The sequence below is a fragment of the Dendrobates tinctorius genome, unplaced genomic scaffold (assembly GCF_039654945.1).
Source record: "Dendrobates tinctorius isolate UK_male_01 unplaced genomic scaffold, ASM3965494v1 ptg000223l, whole genome shotgun sequence".
Lineage (NCBI taxonomy): Eukaryota > Metazoa > Chordata > Amphibia > Anura > Dendrobatidae > Dendrobates > Dendrobates tinctorius.
In genome coordinates, this window is record NW_027361890.1 from 3,746,621 (window position 1) to 3,768,446 (window position 21,826).

At 45.0% G+C, this 21,826-nt stretch overlaps 1 protein-coding gene across 1 annotated transcript in view; it reads right to left on the reverse strand.

Moving 5' to 3' along the window:
- Positions 1-21,826, reverse strand: part of LOC141059050 (uncharacterized) — a 144,810-nt gene that overhangs the window by 93,589 nt on the left and 29,395 nt on the right. Inside the window, exon 5 of the mRNA XM_073555259.1 lies at positions 18,386-18,538. Coding sequence (XP_073411360.1) covers positions 18,386-18,538 — 153 coding nt within the window. The remainder of the gene's footprint in view (positions 1-18,385; positions 18,539-21,826) is intronic.

Sequence of the window (21,826 nt, forward strand, 5' to 3'; positions counted from 1 at the left end):
CTGCACACACTTTTGGACACTGGACACTTTTGGATTGTGTGAGGCCCACTGAATATCTGAGCGCTATGTCACAGGCTCGATGGCACAGCTGTGACAAAAGTGACTAGAGGATAAGGGAGATTTTGAATGTCTGCAGACACTTGTGGACACTGGACACTTTTGGATTGTGTGAGGCCCACTGATATCTGAGCGCTATGTCACAGGCTCGATGGCACAGCTGTGACAAAAGTGACGAGAGGATAAGGGAGATTTTGAATTTCTGCAGACACTTGTGGACACTGGACACTTTTGGATTGTGTGAGGCCCACTGATATCTGAGCGCTATGTCACAGGCTCGATGGCACAGCTGTGACAAAAGTGACGAGAGGATAAGGGACATTTTGAATTTCTGCAGACACTTGTGGACACTGGACACTTTTGGATTGTGTGAGGCCCACTGATATCTGAGCGCTATGTCAAAGGCTCGATGGCACAGCTGTGACAAAAGTGACGATAGGATAAGGGAGATTTTGAATTTCTGCAGACACTTGTGGACACTGGACACTTTTGGATTGTGTGAGGCCCACTGATATCTGAGCGCTATGTCACAGGCTCGATGGCACAGCTGTGACTAGAGGATAAGGGAGATTTTGAATTTCTGCAGACACTTGTGGACACTGGACACTTTTGGATTGTGTGAGGCCCACTGATATCTGAGCGCTATGTCACAGGCTCGATGGCACAGCTGTGACAAAAGTGACTAGAGGATAAGGGAGATTGGATTGCTTTTAAAAAAGCAGTTTGTAGAGCAGTGGGTAAACAGCAATGCAGCGGTCAGGAAGCCTTAGAAGGCAGCCCAACAACCAACACCACTGATACACCACAATATAGCCTCCCCTTGCACTGCACACACAGTGACTGGTGTGTTGTACAGGCAAAATCGCGAGCAGCAGAAGCAGTTTTTTTTTCTTCTTCCCTGCCTAACGCTCTCCCTACAGAATCAGCAGCAACCTCTCCCTATGCTAAGATCGGCAGAAGTAAGATGGCGGTCGGCGTGCACGCCCTTTTATACCCCCTGTGACGCCCACCAAAGCAAGCCAATCACTTGCATGCCCTTCTGAAAGATGGTGGTGACCCGTGCCTATGTCATCACGTTGACCACAGTGTCCGTGGATCCTGATTGGCTGAAAAAGAGCGCAAAACAAACTTTTGAAACGCGACTTTGGCGCGTAAGTGGCCGACCTCGTGGCCGACCTCATCCTAGGGTCGGGTTTCGTTTCATGAAACCCGACTTTGCCAAAAGTCGGCGACTTTTGAAATTTTTCGACCCGTTTCGCTCAACTCTAGTCAGGATCTTTTGACAAGCAGGGACTTAACATGTTTTGATGGACTATGTGAGTGGGGGAACTTTCCACTCCCTCAGGCTGAATCTCATAAACAGGTCGCTTAGCGTAGACTCTATGCTTCATACGATATGGGTTCTTTTCCCACCGGGACTCCAGCATATCTCAAGGGCGCCTTTCTCAAACCAGGACACGATCTCCCGCTTGGAGAGCTAACCCATGCAGAGGAGCGGTCCTGGAATGTTCCAATTCTTGAAGCTGTGTCTGTACCAGACTATGCAAAGTCTGCAGCCGATGACGATGTTCTTGAACCCAAGTGGACACCCCGTCTGTGGGTAGTCTTCCTCGGGCTCTAGCTCCAGTTCAGTAATTTCTTTCCCTGGTCGACCAAACAGGAGAGTATAAGGCGTGTAACCGGTAGTGCTGTGTTTTCGATTGTTATACACCCATACCAACTCGGCCACGTATTCAGGCCATCGGGTCTTCCTATCCTCCTCCAAGGTCCTCAGCATCTGGATGAGAGTACGGTTGAACCGCTGTCAGGCCCCATTTCCCTGGGGATGGTAGAATGTCATCCTAGACTTCCCTATCTGATACAACTGATATAACTCCTCCATCACCTTTCCAAGGAAACAGGCGCCTTGATCTGTGTATGTGCTTTGGACACCCGTACACCTGGATGAAGTTCTTGCAGATGGCATATGCCGCAGATTCAGAGGTCTGTTCATATCCCTGATGAGCTGGGCCAATGGTCAGATAAGCTATCATTAGCAACTCTAGAGTAGCAGACGTCACTATGGCCTGTATAGGGGCCATTTTTTCAGGTGGCTTGGCCAACTCGTAGCTCCGACAAAGTTGACAGATTTCTTCCACTACAGCTTTCAATTGAGGATGATAAATTAGTCATTGCAGCCACTGGAAGGTCTTTTCTGGTCCAAAGTGAGCTCCTCTTTCATGGGCCTCTGTAGCCACCTGGGGCAGCAGCGCTTCAGGGATTACGGTTTGCCAGGTGACACCCTGCTCCCGCGGCAGTAGAACCTTCCAGTACAGAATTCCTTCACGCAGCTGCAGCCTCTCTCACTGCCGCAGCATCTGCAGAGTACCAAGGGACAGAGCTTCTCTTTCTTGATGGCTGGGCAGTTGTTTGGATGACACCCACCATCTTAATTGAGCCAGTTCTTCATCTTCCTGTTGCATCCGGACCCACTCATCACGGGATTGTCCCAGTAGACAAGCATGAAACGTTGTCTGTGCTTGCTCCAGCGTGGCTGCCACCATCCTGGCAGAGTTTCTGAATCTAGGAACCTCTTCAGCCTCCAGTTCCTCATCACTGTTAGGCCCTGGCTCCCCATAGTTCACTCAAGACAAAGGATTGGCATGGGTATTCTCTGCTCCTCTCTTGTAGGTGATATTATAATGAAACTTTGCCATCCAAGCTACTCAGCATTGTTCAAGCACCCCCAGTTTTGCTCTATGGAGTCCTTTACATATGGAGCACATAGCCTGCTTTGTTTTGGACAATCTACCTGCGGGGTTGGTTCTGGGGTTTCCCTGGTTGCAATGTCACAACCCTGTTGTCAATTAGGAATCTCGGGAGATTGTTCAATGGGGTCTGAACTTTGTTAACAAATGTTTGAAATCTACATCTGTATCATCTTTCGGTCTGGAAGGTATTCCGGAGTACCTAAAGGATTTCAAAGACGTATTCTCCGAAAGTGAGGCAGAGGTTTTGCCACCACACTGCCCTTTGGATTGCGCTTTTGACCTGATTCCCGGTGCCAAATTGCCCAAGGCAGTCTATTCAGTCTTTCGGGTCCTGAGCAGGTTGCCATGAAGGAGTATATTTCTGAGTGTCTCCGTAAGGGGCGTATTCACCCTTCTGTTTCTCCTGTGGCAGCCGGGTACTTTTTTGAAAAAGAAACAGACGGTGGTCTTCGCCCTTGCCTCGACTTTCGGGAACTTAAAAAGATCACTGTTAGAAACACATATCCGCTTCCTCTTATTCATGATTTATGTAACCAATTGTCTGGGGCCAAATGGTTTTCGAAACTGGATTTGCGGGGGGCCTATAACCTGATTCGGGTACGAGAGGGGGACGAGTGGAAGACTGCGTTTCTGACATCCGAGGGATTGTTCGAAAATCTAGTTATGCCTTTTGGTTTGACAAATACCCCAGCAGTTTTTCAGAATTTCATCTATTTGTGTTTTCTGACCTTTTTTGACGCTTTGTGGTTATATATCTAGTTGATATTCTGATTTATTCATCTGATAAACTCATCTTGGTCATTTGCGTATGGTTCTTCAGAGGCTCAGGGAGAATCAACTCTTTGCTAAGTTGGAGAAATGTTCATTTTTTGTTCAGGAACTGTCATTCTTGGGGCTCATTGTGTCAGGGGAAGGGTTTCGAATGGATCCCAAGAAGATTCAGGCCATCATCGATTGGGTTCAGCCCTGAGATTTGAAGGGTTTTCAAAGCTTCTTGGGATTCACTAATTATTAGCGAAGGTTTATCAAGGGGTTTTCACAGGTCGTCAAACCCCTCACTGATCTGACACAAAAGGGGGCTGATGTCAAAAATTGGTCAACTTCAGCCGTAGTGTCATTTCTGTCATTAAAGAAGAGGCTCATGTGCACTCCGGTTCTGGTCCAACTAGATCCGTCCAAGCCTTTTAGTGTGGAGGTTGACACTTCGGAAGTGGGGGTGGGGGCAGTGTTGTCACAGGGGCCTGCCTCTTTGACCAATTTGAGACCCTGTGCCTTCTTTTCCAAGAAGTCCTCCCTGGCCAAGAAAAATTATGATGTGGGCAATCGGGAGCTTCTTGCTGTTAAGTTGACTTTTGAGAAATGGAGGCATTTTTTGGAGAGTGCAGCTCATCACTAGCTTACATTAAATCTGCCAAAAGGTTAACCCCAATTCAGGCCAGGTGGTCGCTTTTTTTTCCTGGTTTCAGTTTTCGATCACGTTTTGTCCAGGATCTAAGATTGATAAGGCCAATGCTTTGTCCCGGAGCCTGGATCTGGTGTCCCCCCCATGAGCCTCCATCCTCCATTCTTCAACCTGGGGTGGTGGTGGCTGATATTTCATCTGAGTTGGAATGGGAGATTCTAGAGACTCAGTCGCTAGCACCTAGGTCTAAGCCTGATGATAAACTGTTTGTTCCCGTACAGTTTCGTCTCAGGCTTCCATGAGTCAGCCTTGAGTGGACATCCTGGGATCTCGGCTACTCGGGGGGCCATTGCAAGGGTTTTTTGGTGGCCCTCGCTTACTACTGATGTTGGAAAATTTGTATCGGCTTGCAGGGTTTGTGCACGTGCTAAGAGCTCTCGTAACCAGCCGGCCGGGGAGTTTTCCAATTCCTGAGAGACCGTGGACCCACCTTTCCATGGATTTTATCACCAATCTTCCTCCATCCAGGGGTAATACGGAGGTATGGGTGGTGGTGGACAGGTTTACTAAGCAATATCATTTCATACCTTTGACTACCTTGGCCTCTGCAGAAACCTTGACCAGGTTGTTTGTGCAGCATGTGGTTCGTTTGCATGGTGTGCCGTTGAATATGGTGTCTGACCGGGGTGTACAATTTGTCTCCAAGTTCTGGAGGGAGTTCTGCAAAAGGTTGGGTATTACCTTGTCCTTCTCTTCTGTATACCATCCTTAGACTAATGATCAGATGGAGCGAAAAAATCAATCTTTGGAACAAATTCTGTATTGTTTGTCCACTGCTAGACAAAAACCGAAAGCAGGACAACTCGAACTTATGGTCTAAAGAAAGGAGATCATTAAATATGTAAAAAAATAAATACAAATAAGGAAAATATATAGATAAAATGACCTTTATTCAGACATTAATGGTACACGGTAACACCAAAAACAGAAAGTGCCCGTACTTGGATTTATATAATAACACATGATAAATATCAAAGATGAAAAAACACAGCGGACCAAAAAATGAAAAAAATCAATATGCATACACATGCACAAAGATAAAAACTCTAAAATAAAATAAATTAGTATTTTAATGCATATTTAACACCAAAAAGTACATGTATAAAACCCATAAGCTTTTTCAAACAAAAGGTGAAAAGATGTGAAAAATTAATAAAAAATTAAAAAATTAATTAATTAAAAATTTAAATATATGACACGCAGTATATATAAGGCAGTGAGCCAAATTGAAATATATGACCAAAGTTAATGTACAAAGTGTAAGTAGTGGTAAAAAATACACTATATGTGATTTAAAGTGCAAAAACGCCAAGGTAAGGACAAAGCTTATATGGGAGTGTATACCTTTGAGGTCCACCGATCCAAGGACAGCACAGCCCCGACGCGTGTTTCAGATGCAAGAGATCCTTCGTCAGGGGATGGTGTACGACCTGAATTGGATGCCTTTTATGCAAAAAGTGACCATCAATGAGACGGGACAGTGGTGGATGCGGCGCATGTACCACTGGAAGGACCCGGACACAAACCAGCTCCCGCGCCCCTGTTTTTTCATCATTGATATTTAGCATGTATTATTATATAAATCCAAGTATGGGCACGTTCTGTTTTAGTGTTACCATGTACCATTAATGTCTGAATAAAGGTCATTTTATCTATATATTTTCCTCATTTGTATTTATTTTTTTATATATTTAATGATCTCCTTTCTTTAGACCATAAGTTCGAGTTGTCCTGCTTTCAGTGTTATCCTATGTCTCGAATGGTCTGCCATTCTTTCCATTAGCTACTATATATCACTTATTTAGTATTCATCAATACATAATATATATCTTTAATTGTGATATATAGAATTTGCTTTGTTGGGTTGTCTTGGTAATTTTCCACTGCTAGACAGGATGATTGGTGTGATGCCTTACCTTTGGCTGGGTTTGCGTTCAACAACCGTGTGAGTCAGTCCACTGGTATGTCCCCTTTCCTGGCAAACTATGGTTTTATTCCACATTTTGGGGAGTTCTCGAGTTTGGCATCCAGGTACCCTGGGGTAGATGGGGCAGTACAGCGCTTGGGGGAATTGTGGCAGGAGGTCCAGAGAAATATTCGGAAAGCTCAGAGGAAATATAAGTTTTTTGCAGATAGGAGGCGGGTTACTGGACCAGTGTTCCGGGTTGGGGAGAAGGTTTGGTTGTCCACTCAGAACATTAAACTTAAGGTTTCTTCAGCAAAATTGGGGCCTAAGTTTTTTGGCCCGTATGAAATCACTGAGGTCATTAATCCTGTGGCTTTTAGGTTGCATCTTCCACCCTCCTTCATGATCCCCAATGTTTTCCATAAGGCCCTGCAGAAACCGTTGGGGGTGGTTGAGGAGTCTTTTACTTTGCTGCCCCAGTCTTGGTGGATGATCACATGGAGTACAAGGTGGGGTGCATCATGGATTATTGGTGGGTTCGTCGTACCTTACAGTATCTTGTGCATTGGAAGGGGTGAGGTCCGGAGGATCGGTCGTCGGTTCCGGCTCATTCTCTACATGCTGATCGTCTGGTCCGATGGTTTCATGCCAGGTATCCCGGGAAGCCTGGGGTCCGGTGGCCCCCCATTGAGAGGGGGGTACTATCATGATTCAGGACGGGGTTTTTTCTCCCTTCCTGATTTGGTTGGGGTGAACTTTGTATAGCCTCTCTTTGGTTCAAGGAGGGCTATTTAGACCTGCTACTTGCCAGGCTATGAGTCAGTGATACTTCCATTACTCGGCTTGAGCATCTGACCCAGGTTTCTCTGTTTGATATCGTTGTTCCTCTGTGTGTGTGTTTACCCATGTATGACTCGGCTAGCCCCTGGTTCTGCTTCTGCCTTCTGATTCGGTACTACTCTGAAATCTCTGGTGCTGATCCTCAGCTTTGTCTCTGACCTCCTCCTGTCTTACCCGCTGGATCCCACTTTTCTGTCTGGCTTCTGTACCTCAGCTCGTCCCCCACCATTCTCCTGTCTTGTCCTTCAGCTCTTACACATCTCTCCAGCTTCTGACCTCGGCTCTCCTGACTACGTCCCTGACACATCTTTGACAGCTGTCTCCCGTCCACTCGTGTGGGTTGGCTCTGCCCCCCGGCTGCTTCCTCGGCAGTCAAGTATCCCCCAGGTCCTGCTCTAGTGCACAATCCACGTTGCGGTGTCCGCGCGCCTCCTGGCTGGACTACGTTCCTCATGCAGTGCCTCCTAGAAATTCCCTCTTTAGACACAGCTAGTGTGTCTTTACATTCTCTCCATGAGTCACTGAAACGTACTTAGGGCATTGGCCAGGCCGAATAGCATCCGATCAAACTCGAATAACCCCATGAGGAGTATGAAGGTTGTTTTGGCTCGGTCTTGCTCGGACATCGGCACTTGCCAGAAACCACTGGCGAGGTCCATCGTAGAAAAGTATTTAACATTTCCCAGGGCAGACAGGGACTCCTCAATCCTTGGCAGCGGATTGAATGCCATACCGTACAGGCATTGAGTTTGTGGTAATCCACACAGAAACGTAATGTCCCATCCTTCTTCCACACTAGTACTATGGGGGCAGTCCAGGGTCTCTGACTTTCTTGAATTACCCCTTTTGTAACATCTGGGTCAGCATGCCTTTCACCTCCTGGTACATTTGGGGAAGAATTTGATGGTAACTCTCGCTTATAGGCGCAGCACTTCCAGTATGAATTTCATTTGTGATTGCTGTCGTGCACCCATTGTCATCCTCATGTCTCGCGAACACATCCTGTTATATTCCCAACAAAGCCTCCACCTGTTGTACCTGCTGAGGTGTGAGTTCAGTCAGCTCAGCTCTCATCTGTTCCAGGATTCGGCGTCCCTCCTTCAAATGCTGTGGGTCGGGTGACAAAGCAGTGTCCACGGTCACCATCCAAGGATCCCCTTGTTTGCCTTCCAGGGGAGTACATGCTCAGACGAGCAGGGTAAGCATGGTTTGACCCGGCGATAGGACCCTATTGATTGAAGTTGGGGCAATTACTTTCCCCAGTGTCTTTCCACCACTGGAGGTCTCTATAGCTTGAGCCGCCCTAATTAGCTGCTGGAAGACTATCCTCTGAGGTATGTGGGTACTCCATTGTTTAAGGAACCTGTTTGGGGACTCATTAATAAGAATACTTCCGAACTCTCTAAACACATTCATGCCTAGAGTGACAGTATGTTCATTATTCGTCTCTCCAGCTGTCAGCACCTCTCCTTTTTGCCCTAAGTCTTTCCAACAGACCACTAAATTCATCCAGACCACCCCTGCGACCGGGACAATTGGTTGGCGGCCGTGTGCTTGATCATGGGTCCCCATTCAGGCCGCATCGCTTTAGTAAAGTGCTGGCGGAAGTATGCTTCGGGCATGGTGGTCACCTGTGAACCCATATCGACCAGACAACGTACAGCTCGACCGTTCATCTCTGCCCAGACGAAGGGGAACATGGAAATGAGATTTGCGGGACTTCTAGTTCTCTTTCTTAACGGTACAAGCTCCGGGCGGCATCCCCCAGTCTCGGAGCCCCTTAGTTTAACCGACGGCGTTGGATAGGCCTACCCCGTTGAGTGTACCACCGGGCTATGTGTCCTACTTCTCCACAGTTATAACACGTGGGGGGGCCTTCTCTGCCGGGCATTCTCGTCTCATGGTGGGGGGAAAGGTTCATGTCGTTTTACAGGTGGGCTTGCAGCTACTGTGGGTACCTTCTTTGAATCAGCCAACTCTTCGTGTATCTGTTGTATCTCCTTTTGCAATTCTTCTATCCATTGGGGTGCAGTTACCATGGTTGCGGACACCTCCCCACTCCGGACCATCCCAACCGGAACTGCCACCTCCTACTCTTGCTCATGCATGCGCACCTCACTCCCTGCTTTAGAGAAAGTCATGCTGGGTTTTACTCTCAATCGCTTCCGCAGAGCCTGCTTCAGCAGCACGTTCCGTAGGCCCATCACTAATTGGTCTAACAGCACTATGTCTACAGACCCTGTGCCTATGTCGTATAAAATTCCTGCAGCGCATTCATAAACTGGGTCACCTTCTACCCCTTTCTTTGAACTTGGCTGAACAGGCGCATATGTAGCTACCCTATGTCCATGGGGTCCCCATGCGTCTCCTCAAGCATGAGCAAAACTTTCTCTAGGGTGTTTCTCGCCTGTGGGGGCCGAAGCATGACAGAGTTCCTAGCCTACCCATCTAGTGCCATCATTGCCACCTCTGCTGCTAGGGCCGGAGTCATGGGATGCATCCTCATCATCCCCCTTATACGCTCAGTCAAACTCCACAGCGTAGTGTTATTCCCAGTGAACTTCAGAAGGTTATTTAACATGGCCCACAGGGAGATACTGGATCTAGGGCCCCCTCCAACTGCTTGATCTGCTGCCTCCACGCAATTGAATGACATACTGCCAACTACGCCAAATGTAGAAATCGCAAGAACGTCGGATGTCGTCATAGACAGGAGGCAGATCGAGAGTTAACAGGTTTATTAACAACAAGTATACTCTGCGCAGGAAGTGGCAGGACACGAGGGTGTGTTAGGGAGTAGGGCAGAACTGGGAATTTGGACGGAGAAGGGCAGGAACGAATGAAATTTCTATAGGAAGAAAAAGGCCAAACTTATCAGTCTGTAGTCTTCTTGATTGCAGCATCTCGGTTCTCCAATAGTGGCACCGACAACAGCGGCACGTGATGTCTCGGAGGTGTCTGTAGAGGACAGGGTTCCAATCCACAGAGCGGATGAAGAGTCTTTGAAGGGTGCGGGGAGTTCCCACCTTCACGATTGCCAAACACTGTTCAATCCAGTACGAGGGACCGCTGGAATGAGGCTTCACTCCGCGGTGTATACAGGTATCTGGCTAAGAGGCTCTGGCCTAGTCACCTGCTTCTCACTGCGCCGCACGCACGTTACAGTCTCTGATTTCAACTGTGAGTCACCTCCCAACATGTAGGATAGCGGGGAACTGGCAGTCTGTCGTCCACATACAGTGGACCTGAACACAAGGGATCTGTCAAGTTGGCCTGCGCTCAAGGGATGTTCTGCTTTCGCAGCTGACACCGCGCCCGACTGCCCGCTTAGCTTTTCTGCCTGGTCTGTCCCGCTTTTCCTGTGCACAGTGCTTTTCAACCCGGCCCCGCCTACAGCAGTCACATGCAAGGGTCAGTACTTGTCTGAAAATCTTCCCCCCTGCAACATTGGTGACAGTCCCGGTAACCGGTGCGAGAAAGGTATGCCCATTCTTGTTCTTCCTCTTACATAACAGTAACGTATTGTTCCATAGACATCCTATATTATATACAGGATAAAATGTAGCTAGTGTAATATATGATGTCTGTATTCATAGTATATTATACAACAGTCACTTATTATCCTATGTATACTGTCTGAGGTCTGCAGCCACAATATAACATATACCAGTCACCAGGGCCACCATGAGGACATTACTACCTGACTGGTGTATGGGGCCCGATCAGCACAGGGGGTCCGCATCGGGCCCCATCACCTCTACCCATCGGACCCCACTGTCCCGTCACCAGCGGCAGGATTCTGCCGATCAAGTAACTGAACCTGCTTCCAGGATGCAGGTTCAGTTACTCTATTGCCGTGCAGGCCCGCATGGCAATAGTTAAAGCTGCCAGTCAATCGGAGGCTGGCAGCTGACGTCAGCGCCCACATCGCTGGCATCTGACGTCTTTGTCAGTCGCCGGCGACTGTGCGCTTCCTAGTTGGGGTACAGATTGCTCGCTGCTGGAGTGCGGCAAGGTAAGAGGAAAGGGGCTTTGCAGCAAGCCGGGGTGGCAGGATGGAGACGGGGCCGGATGGAGATGGGGAAGGATTGGGGGCAGGATGGAGACAGGGCAGGATTGGAGACACTGGGGGCAGGATGGAGATGGGGCATGATTGGAGACACTGGGGGCAGGATGGAGATGGGGCATGATTGGAGACACAGGGGCAGGATTGGAGATACAGGGGGCATGATTGGAGACACAGGAGGCATGATTGGAGACACAGGGGGAAGAATGGAGATACAGAGCATAATTGGAGACACAAGGGGCAGGATGAAAGACATGGGGGCAGGATTGGAGACAGATGGGGCAGGATTGGAGACAGATGGGGCAGGATTGGAGACAGATGGGGCAGGATTGGAGACACAGGGAGTAGAATGGAGACACAGGGGGCATGATTGGAGACATAGGGGACATGATTGGAGACACGGGGCAGAATGAAGATATGGAGCATGATTAGGGACACGGGGCAGGATGAAAGACATAGGGGCAGTATTGGAGACACTGGAGGCAGGATTGGAGACACTGGGGGCAGGATTGGAGACACTGGGGCAGGATTGGAGACAGGGCATGGTTGGAGACAGATGGGGCAGGGTTTCAGACAGATGGGGCAAGAATGGTGACAGATCATGTAGAATCATGGGGCAGGATGGATACGATGGAGACAGATGGGGCAGGATGGGGAGACCATATGGGGAAGAATGGATACTCATGAGGGCGGGATGGGAGAACATATGGCTGAAGCCAGGAATGAGACACATGGGTTCAGGATGGGGAATATTATTACCATAGGGGCTAATTAAGGGATATTATTACTGCAGTGATGTATTTATTTTATTTTTTGAGTATACTGTTTTAAATGGGGGGCGGTCCATTTACTGTGTTGAGTGACACTATGTCACCTTTTTTTCTTCATGTGGTGTAATGTAGAAGTTGGGAAAAAAATAAGTAATGTGTTCTGCAAGTGGAGCTCTACATGTAGATAACTGTTATTTCCTGCAATGATGAGTCCTGGCTGGAAGAAGCGATGTCGATCTGTGTTCGATGAAAGATGAAAAGCAAAGATGAAGGACTTCACCTAGAGACATCACTGATGAGTCAGTGTGTTACCTACACACTGACACTATACACTGTATACTATATACAGAGGTCCTGTGTATAATGTCACCAGTGATCATTGTATTACCTATACATTATATACAGAGCTCCTGTGTATAATGTCATTGATCACTGTATTACCTGTACACAGACACTGCATACTAAGTACAGATCTACTTTGTATAATGGCAATTATGGTGATAGTATTGTGTTTTTTTTTATTACTGATCAGTATTGTAGTATTCAGTCACTATGTGGTGGTAATATGTGGTCTGGACATGGTGTTGCGGTATTTGTCCCTTATATGTGCTATTATTGGTCACTTTGTGGTGGTAATATGTGGTTTGGTCATGGTGCGGTGGTATTTCTTCCTTATATGTGATATTATTCGGTCACTGTGGTTGTAATATGTGGTCTGGACATGGTGTGGTGGTATTTGTTTCTTGTATGTGATATTATTCAGTCACTATGGTAGTAATACAGTGGGGCAAAAAAGTATTTAGTCAGTCAGCAATAGTGCAAGTTCCACCACTTAAAAAGATGAGAGGCGTCTGTAATTTACATCATAGGTAGACCTCAACTATGGGAGACAAACTGAGAAAAGAAAATCCAGAAAATCACATTGAAAAAAAAAACAGACATTTTATTTGCATATTATGGTGGAAAATAAGTATTTGGTCAGAAACAAAATTTCATCTCAATACTTTGTGATATATCCTTTGTTGGCAATGACAGAGGTCAAACGTTTTCTGTAAGTCTTCACAAGGTTGCCACACACTGTTGTTGGTATGTTGGCCCATTCCTCCATGCAGATCTCCTCTAGAGCAGTGATGTTTTTGGCTTTTCGCTTGGCAACACGGACTTTCAACTCCCTCCAAAGGTTTTCTATAGGGTTGAGATCTGGAGACTGGCTAGGCCACTCCAGGACCTTGAAATGCTTCTTACGAAGCCACTCCTTCGTTGCCCTGGCGGTGTGCTTTGGATCATTGTCATGTTGAAAGACCCAGCCACATTTCATCTTCAATGCCCTTGCTGATGGAAGGAGGTTTGCACTCAAAATCTCACGATACATGGCCCCATTCATTCTTTCATGTACCCGGCTCAGTCATCCTGGCCCCTTTGCAGAGAAACAGCCCCAAAGCATGATGTTTCCACCACCATGCTTTACAGTAGGTATGGTGTTTGATGGATGCAACTCAGTATTCTTTTTCCTCCAAACACGACAAGTTGTGTTTCTACCAAACAGTTCCAGTTTGGTTTCATCAGACCATAGGACATTCTCCCAAAACTCCTCTGGATCATCCAAATGCTCTCTAGCAAACTTCAGACGGGCCCGGACATGTACAGGCTTAAGCAATGGGACACGTCTGGCACTGCAGGATCTGAGTCCATGGTGGCGTAGTGTGTTACTTATGGTAGGCCTTGTTACATTGGTCCCAGCTCTCTGCAGTTCATTCACTAGGTCCCCCCGCGTGGTTCTGGGATTTTTGCTCACCGTTCTTGTGATCATTCTGACCCCACGGGGTGGGATTTTGCGTGGAGCACCAGATCGAGGGAGATTATCAGTGGTCTTTTATGTCTTCCATTTTCTAATTATTGCTCCCACAGTTGATTTCTTCACTCCAAGCTGGTTGGCTATTGCAGATTCAGTCTTCCCAGCCTGGTGCAGGGCTACAATTTTGTTTCTGGTGTCCTTTGACAGCTCTTTGGTCTTCACCATAGTGGAGTTTGGAGTCAGACTGTTTGAGGGTGTGCACAGGTGTCTTTTTATACTGATAACAAGTTTAAACAGGTGCCATTACTACAGGTAATGAGTGGAGGAAAGAGGAGACTCTTAAAGAAGAAGTTACAGGTCTGTGAGAGCCAGAAATCTTGTTTGCTTGTTTCTGACCAAATACTTATTTTCCACCATAATATGCAAATAAAATGAAAAAAAAACAGACTATGTGATTTTCTGGATTTTTTTTTCTCAGTTTGTCTCCCATAGTTGAGGTCTACCTATGACGTAAATTACAGACGCCTCTCATCTTTTTAAGTGGTGGAACTTGCACTATTGCTGACTGACTAAATACTTTTTTGCCCCAATGTATGTGGTCTGGTCATGGTGTGGCAGTATTTGTTCCTTGTATGTGGTATTATAGGTCACTATGTGGTGGTAATATGTGGGCTGGACATGGTGTGGCGGTATTTGTTCCTTGTATGTGGTATAGGTCACTCTGTGGTGGTAATATGTGGTCTTGACATGGTGCGGTGGTATTTGTTCCTTTTATGTGATATTATTGGTAATTTTAAAAATTGAAAAATAAACAAGAATATACCTAAATTGTATTGCATATTTTAACAAATATTTAATAGGTTACAGTAGAGTAGAGGCCAGCCAAAAGTGTCTACCGTGTTAAGGTGGCGGCTTAAAAAATCTTTTGGCCAAAACAAAAGCTGCCGGCTATATGTGTGATCTGGTGATGGGAACTGTTAATGTGTGATTGGTGAGAAGTGGAGCTTTTCCAAGAGAGAGCGTTGGGACAGTGGACAGTTCGAGGGATGGAGGTGGCGCTGGGGTAGAGCCTGGGCAGAGTCTCAAGGGGGCCCCGAAAGTTTTGCCAGCATGGGGCCCTGAAATTCCTAGTGGCAGACCTGCCAGTCACATATTATCCTCTATGTAGTATATTATGTGCACAGACATCAGGTTGTATATACAAGATAATATGTGACTGGTATATCATCTGATGTTCTATATTCTTAGTATAATATATACCATCAGATATTGTACTCTGACATTTGATGTCTGTATATCATCATACCAGTACACCATCATATTGTATGATATACCAGTTACATATTGTCCTATGCACTGTATGTGGTATATTGTGCCAGGATAATACAGTATGTACCTGGTACATGATATGCCAATTACAGAGGATACATTCAGAATAAAATGCAGCTGGTACAATATCTGATATTCTATGCTGGTGCAATCACCTATTATCCTGTATATGACATGGAATGCCAGCATATTCTCCTTTATGCTTCATGTACAGTAATATACTATGTACACACACATCAGATGTTATATACAGCATAAGGGCTCATGCAGACGACCGTGGATATCGTTTCAATCACAGTCCACAATGCACGGACTGGTACCGGGTCTCCCCACCAGAGCATGACAGCCTCATAGAAATATACGAAGCTGTAGTGCTCCGGTCGAGGGAACCTTTTTTTCGTGTGGTAGAGTTGAGTTGTGCATTTGCAAGTTGATCAAGCGAGTAACTTTGAAAAATCACAAACAAGGTATTCAGAGCTAACGCTTTACCAAGTCATAGATTACAATGGTCTGGTGTAAAACTATGATACTTATGACCACCTTAGGGCTCGTGCACACAACTGTTTAAATGAGATGAGAGCTATCCACAGTAGCAATTGTTCCCATGTTATTCTTTGAGGCTGCGCACTTGTCTAATTTTTTTTACCTTGGACCGAGTGGTACAAGAAAAAAATTGCTGCATGGACAATTTGCCTCCGGGAATCAGATAACAGTCAGCCATTCTAGTCTATGGGTCTGTCAAAAACATTATGGACTGACATAATGGAGAAGGTGTAAAAACTTTTTTTGTCTCTTCACCTCTGACAAAATCAGTTCCCACTCTGATCAACTTATGATTTTCTCTGACAGAGTGAAAATGGTCATGTGACCCTAGCCTTACACTGAGTACAGATAACTAGTGATAAGGTTATTATGGTTTTATGTTACTGACCAATGTAAAATCGTCAGGATTGCCCTATTATAGACAGCAACATGTATCTGTGTCTGTGATCCCAATAACAACCAATTTTTGTCTTTTCAAAGTCTTGTTACCCCTAATTTATGAAGCAGCCAGAGGTATAAGTGCTTCTCATTAAATTAGAATATCATCAAAAAGTGAATTTATTTCAGTTCTTCAATACCAAAAGTGAAACTCGTAAATTATATAGAGTCATTATAAACAAAGTGATCTATTTCAAGTGTTTATTTCTGTTAATGTTGATGATTATGGCTTACAGCCAATGAAAACCCAAAAGTCATTATCTCAGTAAACTAGAATAAATAACAAAAACACCTGCAAAGGCTTTCTAAGCGTTTAAAAAGGTCCCTTATTCTGTTTCATTAGGCTCCACAATCATGGGGAAGATTGCTGACTTGACAGTTGTCCAGAAGGCAGTTATTGACACACTCCACAAGAAGGATAAGCCATGAATGGTCATTGCTAAAGAAGCTGGCTGTTCAGAGTGCTGTATCCAAGCATATTAAGGGAAAGTTGAGTGGAAGGAAAAAGTGTGGTAGAAAAAGGTGCACAAGCAACCAGGATAACTGCAGCCATGAAAGGATTGTTAAGAAAAGGCCATTCAAAAATTTAGGGGAAATTCACAAGGAGTGGACTGCTGCAGTCATTGCTTCAAGAGACACCACACAGATGTGTCCAGGACATGGGCTACAAGAATCAAGCCACTCAAGACCAATAGACAACGCCAGAAGCATCTTACCTGGGTCAAGAAATGTAAGGAGAAGACCCGTACCGGGTCTATCTACTCTGTGACGGATCCGTAACTGTCGGGGCTGTCACCCAGGTTTCGAGAGGGAAAGCTAAGACCCCGGACCGACCTCTGCACCTAGGAGTAGGGGCCGTGGCTAGATAAAAGGGCAACAGTGCGCAGAAAAACAGTTGGTTGCCGTGGGAAAGTGCAGCGCGCAAAAGGGCAGTGTCAGGGCTTCTGCGAATAAATCAATTGCCAGAGAGGGCCAAAACGAGCAGAGGAAAAAAGCTGCTAACAGACACTGCTGACAACAATGTACCTGGTCCCCACTGACAACGCTGACTGTGAGTGACAGGACGCCCAGTCAGGACATCAGCACACGCAATCACCGACGGGAGAATTGGGACACCCGCTGTGAGGGGTTTCCCTTTGTACCTAAGTCAAGTCACTTGTTGTCCCTGTACAATGACAGGGGGAAAGATTGTGCTCTGTCCAGCTCGTCGCTTCCTGACACACTGATTACTGACCAGACCACGAGGAATCACCATCCCTGCCAGGAGCCAAGAAGTCATCTCTTCCATGACTACACCGGACCACGAGGCATCATCGCCGCCACCAGGATCCAGGACGCCATCTTTTCCAGGACCATATTGGACCCCTTGCGCACCACTGCTTTGACGCCAACATCCACATCCTGAACTAACTGCATTCTGACGTCGTCTGACTGATAAGTTTGCTGTGAAGTTTCCACAATCAGTGATGGTTTGGGGAGCCAAGTCATCTGCAGGTGTAGGTCGACTGTATTTTATAAAGACCAAAGTTAGCACAGCCGTCTAACAGGAAATTTTAGAGCACTTCATGCTTCCCTCTGCCGACAAGCTTTTAGGAGACGGAAAATTCATTCTCCAGCAGGACTTGGCACCTGTACCCACTGCCAAAAGTACCAATACCTGGTTTAAAAACAAGAGTATCACTGTGCTTGATTGGCAGCAAACTTGCCTGACTTTAACCCCATAGAGAATCTATGGGGTATTGTAAAGAGGAAGATGAGAGACACCAGACCCAACAATGCAGACGAGCTAAAGGCTGCTATCAAAGCAACCTGGGCTTCCATAACACTTCAGCAGTGTCACAGGCTGATCGCCTCCATGCCATGCCACATTGATGCAGTAATTGATGCAAAAGGAGCCCCAAACAAGTATTGAGTGCATTTACTGAATATACATTTCAGTAGGCCAACATTTTGGATTTTAAAATCATTTTTCAAGCTGGTGTTATAAAGTATTCTAATTTACTGGGATAATGATTTTTTGTGTTTTCATTGACTGTAAGCCATAATCATCAACATTAACAGAAATAAATACATGAAAAAAATCATTCTGTAATGATTCTATATAATACATGAGTTACACTTTTTGTATTGAAGAACTGAAATAAATTAATTTTTTGATGATATTCTAATTTAGTGAGAAGTACTTGTAAATAAATATAATACTGATGTGCTGCGACTCTTGGGCCACTGTTGTGTGCTTTCCCCCCAGGCTACAAATTTGCCAGCAAACCCCTGGATGAAGTGGTAAAAAACCTCTTTAAGTACCAAACTAGGCTGTCTCATTATGAAGTTAAAAACAGGTGCTGCAGGTCAATAAAACAAATGTTTATGACAGTTTTCTTGTTTGAGCAAGTTATGTTTTGTTGCAATATCTTGTATATAATACTTACATATCGGTTTCATAATCTCTTAGATAGACTTCACAATCCTGCATGGAAAAACCAATTCTCCCTTTGTTCACTACTAAATTCAGAGTTGTTAATATGTCTATATTCATTGAGAGGTAACTGTTTTCTGTTTTTTTCATTCTGTTCTTCTGTAACCTACAAAAACAAAATACACACTTTCTGATAAACTATATAACCAACTTCTATATAATAAGTTTCAATCTACCAAGTTATCTAGAAATTATCAAAGGGGAAAAAATCCAGCGTAGAGTGGAATGATAAAAATACTTTATTGACTAGTTACTTAAAAAGGAAAAACAATTTCCATGTATTTATGAAGGCAGATACAGCTCCATGTGAGACAGATCAACGCGTTTTGATGTGGGTCTTTGTCAAGATCTGCATAAATGCATGGAAATTTTCCTTTTTAAGTAACTAGTCAATAAAGTATTTTTATCATTCCACTCTACGCTGGATTTTTTCCCCTTTTTTATTGCACTTTCTGGTTGCTCTGCCTGAATCCATGCCAGGAGTTGGTCTGGATACAATCCACAGAGACTTGGGTAAGCTGACTACCTTTTTTCTTTTTTCAATATATCTAGAAATTATCATCATACTAAATGTTTTTTAGAAAAAAATCTGATTCTGAATTTTTAGAGAAATTGTTATACAGATGTATTCAATTGTGTATTTTTTTACTTTTATTTTTGTTTGATTTTTTTGTAGTTTTTGTTTGAAAACTGTGACAGATTTACCTTTTATTATGTCTGCCTCTACTGTGGAGGGGTCAATAACATCAAGGGAGGTTATGTCACTGCTGATCAATGCCCTTGCCACCCATTGCACTCAGGAATCAGTTTTATTGCTAGGTGGTTTTATACTGTATGTTACTCAGCCATGAATATTTGTATAAACAAACATTACAAAAAAGATCATTCTGGCTGACCGCCTAATTGCTGAGGCAGGTACTCAAACTAATAGGAGAGTGGGTTTGATGGACAATAGTGGTGCACTGTGCCCTACTTTACTTTTACCCTGCAAGCTATTCCAGTATTGAATCAGTTCTTCTGCACTATTGTGGTTGATATTGAAGGGTTAATATTTTTTCTCAGTCCTATATTTTGTTCAGTATTAAGTAGTCTCTTATCATGTTTAAGATTTTTCAAGGTTTTGTATTTTGTCTAAAATCTCATATAAGATGTTTTGAGATACTGAGTGTTATGGGTAATACACTGGGAAAGGCATGATAGCTAAAAGTTACCATGAATTACTTCTGAGAAGGGGGCAGCTGGTGGAACTTCCAATAGGCCCTTTGTATGCAGTGTTATTTCATCTGTAAATGGTATAATAAAACTGCTAGCAGTGCAATAGACAGAATTTCTTATGCTCACAACCAGTGTGCTTTTTTCTCCCAGTGCGCATGACTAAGTGGGCCTTTCATTCTTATATATCTGTTTCACTATCTCGATGATTAAGGTTCTAAGCACATTCTAGACAGACAGAGAATGCTGACATGGGAGTAGTGGGAGCACTGGCTTTTGGGGAGGAAACTGACAGTAACCCTGAGAGGGAGGGAAGTTTTGAATGCCATGGGATTACCACCACACCAGCAGCCATACTAAGGCCAAACAGTGTGACTAGAATCAAACAAGCACAGGACTATTATCCCTGGAGCCCCTCTAATCAGGTAGAAATGATGATACAGGTGCCTGACCCCTAGAACCTAACTGCCTCCAGTTACAGACAAATTAAGATACTGCACCGGTTGTATAAATGCACTTGGGCGGACCTAGAGAATTTGATGACTTCAAAGGCAGGTGACGTACTGGGATGCATAATCAGGACTCATGCGGACTTGACAAAGGATCAAATGTACTCAATGAATGAGCAGTCTGTAGAGTCTGGAGTGATGTACTGTGAAGCGCTGAAAGAATGGGCTACACTGAAATTAGAGTAATTTATATTTCTGAACAATATAGCACCGCAAAAAGGCAAGAGCATAGAAACGTATTTTGAATGGTTGAAGCTGAGTTGGGTAGATATGGGGTACTGTCTCAGGTACCTTCTGGACGTTAAAATACTGATGCATGCATTCATTGATGGTATGATTAAGGTTTTGTGGGAAGCAGTAAAGACAGGCAGTCTTGAAGCATGGACTCAAAAGACCTTATGCAAGTAGCTAAGGGAGTTGAATAGACAAGAATTAATTGACCAGTAATGTGTGCTAGGGCACAGGAAAATCAAAGGAAATAGACATTACTCCAGACAGTAGAAAAACCTCAGAAAGTAGCAGACTCATCATCGTTTCCATACAAAGTCAATAATCTAGTGGCAAATGAGCACCCTGTGATCAAATAGGCAAGTGTGATTTCAACTGCTTAGCCTAATAAAACTGCAACTGGTGGTACCCTTTTATGTGATTCGAAAAAAATGTGCAGTTTTTAATCCAGCTACTTTGTTGCTGCTGGATCCAAAAAAGGGTGCAGTTTTAGCACAGCTGGTAGCCAGTGAAAATAACACATTTGAAATAGAACATGAGCATGACTCCTACGCAATAATGGAACAGGAAATAGCAGGATCTTCTCATGTTAATGATGAACCAAGTGCTAATGCAAATCTTGAGTTCTTTATAGATGGCTCCAGATACCACCTGGATGGGCGAATCTAAATTGGACACGCGGTAGTATCCTCTTATGAGTTAATCCAAGCTGAACAGCTCCCTCCTCACATGTCAGCCCAGAAGACATAGAAGGAGGCATTCACTGAAGTATGTAGACTGGCAAAAGGTAAACCTGTTAAATGGTGAAACATTAAATAGAGACACCATTGTTACCAGTCCAAGTAGGCATAATCAATGTGAAAACACACACTAAAGGTAGCTCCCTGTAAGTAGATGGCCACAGAAGGAAGAATTAGGCTGCTAAAACAGCAACAAAGGTGGCTTAGGGAACATAGGAAGGTGGCAGGCAGTCAGCAAGCCCCAGCCATGGTGAGCCTAGATGTCTAGAAATCCCTCCAGCAAGTCCAAGCCATGGTGAGCCTAGATGTCTAGAAATCCCTCCAGCAAGTCCAAGCCATGGTGAGCCTAGATGTCTAGAAATCCCTCCAGCAAGCCCCAGCCATAGTCAGCCTAGATGTCTAGTATTCCCTCCAGCAAGTCCAAGCCATGGTGAGCCTACATGTCTGGAAATTCCTCCAGCAACAGGCTGCCAGAAAAGGAAAAATGGGAGCTGTGCTGAACTCAATTGGAGTATGGGTAAGTAAGGATAAGTTACCTGTACCAAGGTCTCTGTTACCCATGATGATGCAGGTAACCCATGACCCAATGTACGCCTCAAAGAGTCACAAGTGTAACATGGTAAATGCCTCCTGATAGCTACTGGTTTCAGTCACATAGCCTCCAAACACATACCATCCTGTCTCATCTGTGCACAACAAAACCCA